The sequence below is a fragment of the Thrips palmi genome, unplaced genomic scaffold, assembly GCF_012932325.1.
Source record: "Thrips palmi isolate BJ-2018 unplaced genomic scaffold, TpBJ-2018v1 HiC_scaffold_16, whole genome shotgun sequence".
Taxonomy (NCBI): Eukaryota; Metazoa; Arthropoda; class Insecta; order Thysanoptera; family Thripidae; genus Thrips; species Thrips palmi.
In genome coordinates, this window is record NW_023144625.1 from 744,066 (window position 1) to 755,851 (window position 11,786).

The 11,786-nt window shown below is 46.8% G+C and overlaps 1 protein-coding gene across 17 annotated transcripts; it reads left to right on the top strand.

Moving 5' to 3' along the window:
- LOC117642229 lies at window positions 1–11,558 on the top strand. Of its 17 annotated transcripts, XR_004587537.1 has the most exons (9): window positions 526–543; window positions 789–866; window positions 2,278–2,419; window positions 4,234–4,469; window positions 5,889–6,014; window positions 8,112–8,303; window positions 8,747–9,027; window positions 10,198–10,400; window positions 11,464–11,558. XR_004587537.1 is itself a non-coding variant. In XM_034380186.1 (7 exons), exons 2-6 carry the CDS (start codon window positions 2,398–2,400, stop codon window positions 9,029–9,031), a joined length of 861 nt encoding a protein of 286 aa, XP_034236077.1. In that variant the 5' UTR covers window positions 652–866; window positions 2,278–2,397; the 3' UTR covers window positions 9,032–9,040; window positions 10,198–10,330. The 17 variants fall into 17 exon arrangements, 1 of the variants encoding a protein (XP_034236077.1); XR_004587540.1 differs by lacking the exons at window positions 526–543; window positions 789–866 and adding an exon at window positions 1–127; XR_004587536.1 differs by lacking the exons at window positions 526–543; window positions 789–866 and adding an exon at window positions 189–382.
- Window positions 11,559–11,786: the final 228 nt, after the last annotated feature.

The following is an 11,786-nucleotide window of genomic DNA, read 5'->3' on the forward strand; positions in this document are numbered from 1 at the left end:
AAGCAATCGCACAAGTCAGTTTTTGGCCATTTTCAGTGTATTGCCCCACCGGTGTTGGCGCTACTATATGGTATCGCCGGAAAATGTACTGCTGATTGACGCTTTATATATTGCTTCATCCTCTATGGTGAGTCTTTCCTTTATGGTGATTCGGAGTCAACTGGGTACGCAGGTTCCCTCCCTCCTCCGCCTAGGAGGAGACTTCCACCCACCCACGTAGTTTAGGATAAGCCCCCCGGCAGGCCCCGCGTCGTGCCATTGTTGCGACACTCGGCTCCCCCGTCGTTTCGGCTCGTCCTGCCGCCGCGCCCCTTCATGTTTCGCTGGTTGGCAGAAGTGAGGTGCCGAGTCGTCCCCAACCTGGCAGGCACAATTTGAATAGGTGAGTGACCTTTGCCCTCAAACTCTTCTGAGCATACTTGAGCGGAAGCAGACGCCTTAGTTACCCTGGTGAAACGACTCTCTAAGTGTCTAACGATAAGATATCCCTTGGAACGAAAGTCTTGAAGGAAGATTATTTATCGAATCCTACACTGAAATAGAGTACTCCAAAGAAGCTCTGGCCCGGAAGAAGAAGAACAAAAACGGAAGTAAGAAATTGCAGTTTCTTACTTCCGTTTTAGTTCTTCTTCTTCCGGGCCAGAGCTTCTATGGAGATCTCTATTAGTAAAATGATTCGTAACAGGACATGTTGCTTCGCATCATACTTGTGCCGAATTCAAAACGTGGCTCAAATTTCTCTGAAAGACCAGCGTACAGCCTGGAAATTGATCGAAATCTGATTACAGTTCAGAACTCTCCGTCCGCTTCCAAATTTACTATCGTTTGGTGTCCGATCTTACGGTCGATTTTTTTCTGACTCTCCGGTACGTATAATCTTTACATTGTGGCCCATTTGCATTTCAACGTTAGGTTAAGACTGAAGTGTTACGAGCGTTGGCGCGTATTGCAACATGTTACGCTGAGAAGAGGCGTGATGTTACGCAGTAGTTGATCCAGTATTTTTCGGGAGTGGAAGGCATTCCATCCATGCACGGTAAAACGGAACCTTGATTTCTCAGGAAGCCAAAGGTGAAGGCATGGGCGATTACCAGGGAGTTTCTGGGAAAACCAGGAACATTTTGTACCGTGTACTATGATGATTTTCAATCTCTCCCACGGTCAAAGGTCATCCGCGAAAAGATTGACGTAAACAGAGGACACCCGGTCAGAGCAATGGTATTTTAACGAATCCCTAGACCGGAAGTCAAAGAACAAAAGTGAGTCATTTTCTACTTTTGTGCTTTGACTTCCGGTCCACGGATTCGTCAAAATATCCTACGGACTACTGTAGTCGCTAGCTGAATTTCAAATGATCCACGAATCCGGAAACGGGGTTATAAGGGAGTACGTAGCGGTTAACAAGTTTGCTTTATTCCTTTGCCCAAATCTACTTCACATGCTGAAAAGTGTACTTCGGCGGAAGTCCAGACCGGCAGTCAGTGACAGTACGGGAGAAGTAAAAGAGCGTCGCGAGGCCGTGCTGAGTGGTGGTGGGGGCCGCGATGGGCAGAGTAGGGTTTAACTAACAGCTTGCGCCCGCCGCCTTCCCCCACCACCGCTCAGCACAGCCGCGCGGCTCTTTTGTTTCTGCCGTTCGGTCCTTGACTTCCGGTCTAAGATTACTCCGAAGGACTCTACTTCTGTAGAATATTGTAACAAATTCCGGAAGCGGAAATCAACGAACTTACGAAAGCACTAAAACCGCGTCTGCGCAGACTCTGCCTCTGCGACGTCATAGTCTGCTCCCGCCAACATGTCGACTTCCGGGCTAGGGTTGACTGAAATGCTCCACCGGTCTAACGAGTCCCAGCCCTGTTGCGGCTCGCGGAGGTCACATTTCTCTTTGGTCCGTGGTTGTTCGGTAAATAATTTCCGTAGCAGTGCTGCGGAGCAAATCTTTTACCGAACAACCACGCTATGAGAATAGCACGTATGGCGCAGTGCGATAGCCATATTGCACCTTACGTGCAATGCGTCCCGAAAAGGCCTTTATGCTATTGCATAGGAATGGGGAGGAGGCATTGCACTTTATGTGTAATGCTTTTGCATTGCACCAATTGACGCTATACTCTAAGCGTTTGGATTCTCAGTGCAGCACTCTCTTGCGAAGCATAAGCTTCATAACTAACCAGGAATTGGCAGAATTGCCTCGTGAATCGAATCAAATGCTATTTGTGACGGTGGATTTCTTAGTTTATTTATCAATTCCTTACGGAAAATTCTATTTTTTGCCAGGGTTGGAGACCGCAGCCGCCAAATTTTATTCTGTGCAGCTACTCAACTTGACGCTGGCTAGACTTGAGCAGGTGGTTGGATTGCCCTAGACTTCCGGAACAGTACTTCTGCAGCATCAACATGGATGGTCCGTCGAGTAGCGGTGAGTTGGAGAAAATGTTTTGACTTGCTATTCACCTGAACAAAGACTCCCTATGCTTTGCAATATTCACCTGGATAAAGATCCACTGTGCATTGCCCTTTGCCCCCTCCCCCAAATGTATTGTCATAAGTAAAAGATGGCAGTTACATCACTGAAAAGTCTACGGACGGAATTCATTCCATCCTAGGGGAAAGAAACAAAGTCTCGCCATTCTGTGGCGAGAAACAAAAGTCTCACCATTTTTTTTTGGCGAGAATCAAAAGTCTCACTATTTTTTGGCGAGAAAAAAAAGTCTCGCCAAAATGTGGCAATAATTGCAACCCCACTCTATTGGATACCGGAAAATATGACCCAGTCAATTTTTGCCATATTTTGGCGAGACATTTGTTTCTCGCTAAAAAATGGTGAGACTTTTGTTTCTCGTCAAAAAAAAATAGTGACACTTGAGTTTCTCGCCGCAGAACGGTGAGACTTTCTCTAGAAACTGAAGAGAGTGCGTGGCATGCTCTTCCCAGGAGTCAACCACAAAGCCGACTCTTCCCAAGAGCATGCTTGCAAGCCGACTCTTCCCAGGAGCATGCTTGGCAAGCACACTCTTCCCAGGAGCATGATCGCAAGCACTCTCCTTGCTTGCAGGCATGCTCCTGGGAAGAGTCGGCTTGCAAGCATGCTCTTGGGAAGAGTTGGCTTTGTGGTTGACTCCTAGGAAGAGCATGCCATGCACTCTCTTCAGTTTCTAGAGTTTTTGTCTCACCAAATTTTGGCCAGCAGTCTCGCCATTCAATTTTCAGTGTCGCTATCACTCTCGTCCGTGGAACGTGACGTCACCTTGAAACTGATGTGACAAAATGCCACGCTCCTTAGAGCGTCGTGTCACATTCGTTTGGATGCGAATTGGCCATAAGCTAGCTTATTCATATTAAAACGAAGAAGACACAATGCTCAATGGATTTTTTCACATTCGTTCCAACGCCATGTTATGTTCCTGGAACAAAAGTGCACTGAAAATTGAATGGCGAGACTGCTGGCCAAAATTTGGTGAGACAAAAAAGTCTCACCATTGTTTTGGCGAGAAACAAAAGTCTCACCATTTTTTAGCGAGAAACAAATGTCTCGCCAAAATATGGCAATAATTGACTGGGTCATATTTCCCGGTATCCAATCCAATAGAGTGGGGTTGCAATTATTGCCATATTTTGGCGAGACATTTGTTTCTCGTCAAAAAATGGCGAGACTTTTGACTCTCGCCAAAAAAAAAGGTGAGACTTTTGTTTCTCGCCACAGAATGGCGAGACTTTGTTTCTTTCCCCTAGGATGGAATGAATTCCGTCCGTTTACTTTTCAGTGTGGCTCTTCCTGAGTGTGCACTGGTAATACCAAAGCGTAGTATTACCCTCTGTTTCCAAGCGTAATCAGTTACGCTTGAAATCGAGCGCAACAGGCTCATCCGCCAAGATTCCCCCTATAAAAATGCATTGGGGAATTTCCAGAGTATGCTTCATTTCAAGCGTACACTGGTGGAACTCAAGCGTAGTTTTACGCCTTTCTTCAAGCGCAGTAGAACTACGCTCGGCTTGAAGCGTAGTTCTCCATTTCGCTCCTCTCCCGCCTATCTAAATGCATGGGAGAATTTCTTCTCTACGCTTGACGCCAAGCGTAAAGTCTTCAAGCGTAGTTGTATGCTTGAATCAAGCATACAACTACGCTTCAGTTTTACCGGTGTAACGTTTTCAAGCGTAACTTTATGCTTGACTCAAGCATAGAGTTACGCTTAAGTTTAACCGGTGTAGTGTGACGTCCGGCATCTTCTGCAGGGTCTGGCCGGCCGTCCCAGGAGGACGTGGTGCTCCTCAGCGACTCCTCGAGCGACGCGCCGCCCAGGCGAAAGCGAGGCCGCCGCGGCGCCACCGAGGACCCCGACTTCGAGGCCCCCAGCAGCTCCGCGGGGCCCAAACGTCGGCGGACTCCGAAGAAAGGCACCGGCGGTGCGAAGGCCACGACCGGCAAACCGAAGAGCCGATCGTCGGAGGTAGATGTGGCTGCTGGTGAGGTAAGTTATTGCGCAGCGTAGTACCCCGTTTGGGATTTTGGTCACAATAGCCTACCTGTCCCCGTATACCTTTACTGTCTCGTCTCGTGCCCCCTCCTCATCCCCATTTATAAGAACGAAACTTGCCACATCGTATTCAAAGTGGATCTTGCGTCACGTGATCTCATTTTTGGCCCGTCCCGTCGTATTACGAAGGTTAGGTTACAATGGAAAAGCTAAAAAGATTCGTACTACGAAGGAATATTGCTTCGTATTATGCTTGCGCCGAATTCACTGTAACAGACGAATAACATAGGTCAAATTTCATTGTAAGACAGAGTATCATGCACGCTGTGCGTCCGTCCGTCCGTCCGTCCGAGGACTTCCTGTGGTCCGATCTTGACCAAATTTGGTATGCAGCCTCCTTGGGTAACCCTAAGAACCGCCCGGTGGCAGCAAATCCGATAAGAGCCCCGGGGGCGCTGCTGCAGGTGCATCATGGTCTACATGGGGTCGAGGAGGATTTCGGCAACGGATACAGCTAGACGGGCATGTAGGGGTGTTTTTGGAATCAAAGCGATAAGACAAAACCAACGGTGCCCGGGTTCAAATCCCAGTGGGGTACATTTTGAACATTCTTTTTATTCGAGTTTTTGCATTGTTTTTTATGTTTTTGAGGGTGCTGATGACGAAAATAGCATCTATTTTGACCCCAGACTTAGGTTCAAATCCCGTCAGGGTTAAACATAGGCGAAATTCACACATTTCTTAATGTACGGTGTACGGGACGGGCCAAAGTTGCCGATGTATGTCGCTACTTTTCATGTTATAAGAATGTCCCGTGAGGTCTATCTGGTAGTAGGTTATGCAGTAGGGTAAGGTGTCAGGTGTTATTCAGGAGTGCTTGGAAAGTAGTGTTTTTTACTGTTACCTTAATGTTTGTAGCGTCTAAGCGCCTTTGGACGCTTGCCTCAGCTTGTAGCGCCTTTGGACGCTGAGCTAAGTTTTAGTAGCGCCTTCAGGCGTGTCGCCAGGAGTCGCCTGCGGGTGCTCTATTACGAGCCGCCTCAGGCGCTATGTTTTGAGACGCCTTTGATTCAGCCCACTGGGCCGACCAAGGAGAAATAACTCCAGCTAAATTTGTACACCAAAATTCATCAAACTTGAAAAGTTCACTGAAATTCATCAAAATGTATCGAAATTCGATTGAAATTCATTGAAATGCGACTTAAATTCATCAAATTTCGACTGAAATTCATCGAAATTGGGCTGAAATTCATTGAAATGCGACTGAAATTCATTGGATTTGTTCACCGAAATTCACAGTGATTTCCCGCTGGGCCGACCTCTCTTGTTTTCTCTGGAGAGAACAAGAGCATCTGGCCCACTGTGCGTTGTTCCCGGTGGTCAGGCTGTCCCATTCACCCCGGCACTTTTCAGCTCCCCACAGGCTGGAGCGCCCTGCCGCACCCAGTGCTCCTCAAGACGTTCAGTTTGATGGCCAACGAGGACGTCATTTCGGCCGGACAGTGCGGTTCTCGCCTCTGGCGGGCTGCGGCGAAGGACGTAAGTTTCGCTCAACAAACCATAGGTCTTCCATTTTCCGTTAACGTGTGGGTGTATTTCCGGTTGTAAACCACGTGCATGTGCTATTTCGTGCGCTCTCGAAACCTTACGAACTTTTCTAGGCCTTTCAACCTAAAGTACCTGGTTAAAAGTATATCAAGTACACTCTCAGCATGTTAGTGACTTTTTTCTCATTAATTTCATATTCGTGTTAGCAACTATAACACTTAGTATTTTCTAAGTAAGTCTGACCAATGTCCTTTGTAAAATTATGTACAAAACCAAATTGTCAATACATTGATTAATATTTCCTAAGTAGTTCTGCATCGAAAGGAAAGATATGTACCATGGATGCACAAATTACTAGCATGAGCACTGTCAAAATGAGCATGAAGTCAGTAACGTGCTAAGAGAGTAAGGCATAAGCTTTCCAAGCAAATACTTCTGCACTGACGACCACTTCAGTCGGTCCCTTACTCATGCATGAAATTCTGTAGGATGAAAGGGCAGACCTGTCTCCCGACGCCTCGCTCTGACGCACCGCGGTGCTGCCTTTATTCACTGGCATACGTTTGTTCTTGTGCAGCGGCCTCGTGGTTCAGACGGTTTCCCTGGTGCGGATAGTAAATTTAATTTCTCCTTTCAGCCGATTTTCGGGAGCGAACTGTGCGATGAAAGTGTAGCCATAAAATCCAAAGTCTATTTCTCCTTCACACTAAATGCTTAGGTAGAATTTTGTGCGTGCAACCCGCACGATTTTGTGCATGCGTGGAATATGCATAATATCATGCGTGAAAATGCATGAATTTATTCAAATTCACGCACAATTTTATGCACGACGGTACGCAGGTTTAAAATTATGCATCACCACGTACAAAATTGTACATGAACATTTAGTGTGATTCTTCAGTGCTTTCGTAGTTAAATCATTTTTTTTATTTCCCATCTTAACCAATGAGTTGACATTTTTAGTTTTGTTTGTCATTTGGAGACGAATTCAAATCTGTTGAGCGCTCTCAACCCCTTTTAAATTAAAGTAAGGGATTCCCTTGGCTTGGAAGGCGGCATTGCGCAGTAAAAATCACACTAAATTACTATGTAGGTTTTTCTGCGCGCTAATGCACGAAATTGTACATGCACTTCCGAACGCACGAATTTGTGCGCGATAATGCACGATTTCGTGCGCAAGTATGCAGGAAATCGTGCATTGTCGCGCACAAATTCGTGCGTTTGGAAGTGCATGTACAATTTCGTGCATTAGCACGCAGAAAAACCTACATAGTAATTTAGTGTGAACGGTTCCTGGTTTTTCCAGAAACTCCCTGGAAATCACCCATGTCTCTACCATGGGCTTCTTCGGGGCGTTTTCACCGTGTATTACGTGAATCGCTGTTGCACGGAAATAACTGATTGCTGGGCCTTTACTGCGGGAGCAGTTTTTCACTTGATGTCAAAGTTGTGTTCGCGAACTTAGTATTGTATACAGTATGTGGGATTCCATGCCAAAGGGTACGGAAAATACTGTTATTTTTTTTTATGGCAGGATTTTCCGCAGCCCTCTTAACAATGTACTCCGTATGCTCTTGCTGACACTTGTCTTCTCCGTAGGACGTGGAAGACTGTATAGTCCTACACTTTCAGACCTACGTGGACTTTTTTCTCTCTTGCTTGTTGCGTTTTTTGAGCAAACGTAAAATGTACTATTTTCTCCTTAACTATGCACAATTTTGATAGAAATAAAGATAAAATTGTCAATAGATCATGCAGAAATTGAAAAGTACATTGCAAATGACAAAAAATCCGGTTTAATGGACTAAATACATTATACAATGAACAAAATAGTGCATAGCTAAAAAGAAAATAGTACATATTACGCTTGCACAAAAACCTTTATGGCAAGAGATAAAAAGTCAATACGAGTCTGAGAGTGTACGGAGATCACTGTAAGGTCCTACGGAAAATACTGTAAGAGCTTACGTAGAATACCAGCAAGGGGGCTACGGAGAACTACCACAAGCTGTTTACAGAATTTTCCTTAGCTTTTTGCCACAGTGTAGTTATCTGCTTTCTATAGAACGCTCGCCTGTGTGGTTCCAGCGCTCGGTGTGGCGCGGGAGGCGCCTGTCCTACGACCTGCCGGCGGCCCGCAACCCGAGGGGGGACTGGCACGCGGGGGCGCGGCAGTTCGCGCGGACCATCCGCTTCGCCCCTTGCCTGGAGCACGTGAGCTGCGCCAAGTCGCTCCGGCCGGCCGCCAAGAAGGCCATCGCCACCCAGTCGGCCTGCGAGGTACGCCCACTCACACACTCGTACTCACTTCTTCTCTTTTGCCATAAAGGTTTTCGTGCAAACGTAATATGTATTATTTTTTCTTTAGCTATGCACTATTTTGTTCATTGTATTATGCATTTAGTCCATTAAACCGGACTTTTTGTTATTTGCAATGTACGTTTCAATTTCTACATGATCTATTGATAATTTTATCTATATTCCGATCAAAATTGTGCATAGTTAAGAAGAAAATAGTACATTTTACGTTTGCTCAAAAAACGCAATAAGCAAGAGAGAAAAAAGTCCATATAGGTCTGAGAGTGTAGTCAAGCACACTTCCATAGCTTGTACTAAGCACACACATGATCTTGCAGTGCAGTCTCTATAAACTTTGCACTGTATTGGGCGGGAGGGGGATGGAAAGACTGAAATTTCATGTCCTGTCTAATCTGTGCGCTCAGGTGAGGTCCGCGGAGCTGAATGGGCAGCTCAAGTGGACGGCCAAGTACATTCTCCGCCAGAAGGACACGCTGCGGGACCTGACGCTGCTGAACCCGACCGTGGACGCCCTCCAGACCGCGCTGGCCCTGCCGCGCCTGAGCGGCCTGGCCGTGTCGTACGAGCGGGACGAGACCCAGGAGAAGTACCAGTCGAGACGCTCGAGGGGCGCATCGCCGCAGCCGTACTGCGTGCCGGCCGTGCCCAAGAATACCAAGGGCACGCTCCAGAAGCTGGTGCGGGGGTGAGTCCCAGGGGTGAGTCAAGGGGTGAATCACTCGTGTACTTATGTGTACATATTGGCCCGTACTCAGTGTACTCTCAAGTTTAAAGGGAGCAAAATTCGTTCATTTTGTACACGATTTAACGTTGTGTGTTCCTGCCACACTGCAAGAAAAAGTGTAGATAGTACGATGAAAGTACAACAGAAACTGTACAATAAAAGTACAACAGGGATTGTAGAAAGTACAACGAGAATTGTACAAACTATAACGAGCCCTGGACTGCACAGCACTCCTCATGCCGGTTCCATTGTACTTTGTACAACAATTGTTGTACTTGATAAGTACACTACATACCTGATAAAAAATTTGCCAGAGATTTGTGTACTTTTGCTGTGGTTATTTCCTGCAGTGCGGTTCTCTCTCAATTCAAAGATAAATCTGGGTGTAAAAGTAAGAATGAACTGTAGTTCTGCAACTGCAGTTTCCATACTACAGTTTGAACTAAGGTTCACTGCAGATCCTTCCACCCGGGAGTATCGCCAACAAACGGCCTAGCGGAAAAATCTTGCCTTCAAAACGTATACACCTTTGAGTATCGCCAAAGTATGGCAATAAACAAAGAACCAGTCCCGCTTGATTTGTCTAACGATTATCGCTAAATCGTGTCGATACTTCAAAGTTTCGTCGTGCGATACACCATTTTGAAGGCAAGACGTTTCGGTAAGGCCATTTGTTCGCGATACTAAATTGTATCGCCAAAAAAGACACCAAATGTATCACCTTTAGATATACATACAGTGGTCTTGCACTCTTTGTACGCATTTAGCCTACACTCACTCTACTCTCACTTAAATTAAAGGTGAAACCCCTGTAAGTAGGCAAAAAGCTTGACGGAATGGAGTGGAAACTCACTTTACTCTTACTCACCGCTGACATAGTTTAAGTCACCTAATTGACCTACGATCAATGGTTGCTGAGATATTGCCCTCCAAAGTTGCGTTGTTCCAATATTTAGCATAAAAGTAAATTGGCCATAGTGCAGCCCTTGGGGGGGCGGACCCCAAACCAAGTATCGATTATTTCATGGGACCATAGGGGTAACAAACCCTGAAAACGAGAACCGGATCGGAGCCCATGGTGGCTAAGGCCTGGTTGACTTCACATGGAATGTCCCTCATGCCCCGTTGCAGGTTGGTCCTGCTGCCGTGGAGTCGCTGGTTCTGGCCAACGCGGCCACCTTGGAGGAGGTGGGGGCGCACTGCTTCCCCGTGGCGGCGCTGCGGCAGTGCCCCCGACTGCAGCGCCTCATGGTGAAAGTGGACCCTGCCGCCGACGAAGGCCAGCTCCGGGAGCTGCTCGAGGGAAAGGCCCTGGAGTACCTCGCCTTCATCGGGTATGTGTCATCCACGGGCTTTTCGGACTGTACGCCCTTGTTTGGCTGCCTTTTCAGTCCCAACGCGAATTCCAAGTTTCTCAGTTTGTTCTTCATTCTTGCGTGGCGCACGCAATTTGTCGTGTCGAGGCGAAATCCAATTTGACTTAGGAATGAGGAAGTGTATGCGTTTCGTTAAAAGTTTGCATTAAAACGAGTTGGTTGCGCCAAAAACTTAGCCTTTGCGGTCAGTGCTTGCTCCCACGACCCCGCCTTACTTGATTTTAATATCGATTAACATGAGTTCATGTGGAGAGTATGGACGTCCCTGACTGTGTAACGTACTTCCGTTATCCATTCTTCTCTACATATCCTCTTCCAAAGTACGACATTTTTCAGCGAATGCCAATAGGATTTCTAACCATACATTTCTTTCTAAAATTATGATAAACCAATGTTCGGAGTGAAGCTTTCTAAAATGGCTGTGGTGATTACCATTTATGTAATGTCACACTTGTAACAAATTCTAGGAAAATATAACTTTTATATCTTCTATTATCATTTTTCAAATTTCAATAAAATTTAAATATTTTTTTTTTTTTGGGGGGGGGGGGGCGGGACCAGTAGTTTAAAATCCTGTTTTAGGGCGAATAAATCCATTTTTCAAAAAGGTCGCGGGGGGCCTTCTGGGGGGTGGAAACGAACTATAATACTCCATTACGATAAAAAATGACGTATATAGATTTTTACGTGACGCTGGGGAGCCACTGGGAAGGGCACGCGCTTGTTAAGGTATCTGTCGAGCATAACTTTTCCTAGGCGCGGTCGCCCACACTCTTAGCATTGCTAAGTTAGCAAAGTTCTGAAATGCAATGTTAAGAAGAGTATCACTTCTCATTAACACGTTCTAAAAGTCATCTTCCATTACATTGTTTTAAATATTAAGACAGCGAAATGAAATTTCGTGCACGGTTTAGCGCATTTTTATTAACCTTGGTTCGAAAATTTTCTCGTGCTCTAATTTGTGACGGTACGTGCCTCATTGTTTTACGAACATCGACAATGCGTGTCCGTCTGCTTGCAGCACCCGCGGCCACGCCCAGGCCCCCTGCGCCGCGCTGCGCGCCTCCCTGCGCGACGCCAAGGCCGTGCGCCTGGCCGTGGTGTGCAGCCCGTGCGACAAGGCATGCGCGCGCGCGCCGGACAGGCCGCGCTTCGCGTCCAGGGACGAGCCGGGCCCGCAGTACGGCGGCCACGGCGGCGGCTTCAACTTCCTCGCCAGCATGTTCCGCTTGTCGGGGCCCTGCAGGTGCTTCGCCTGCGTCAACGTCGAGGTCTACTATGCTAACTTGGGGGAAGGCTCGGAAGACGGCGAGGACTACTACTGATTCATTTCCCTTTGAGCGC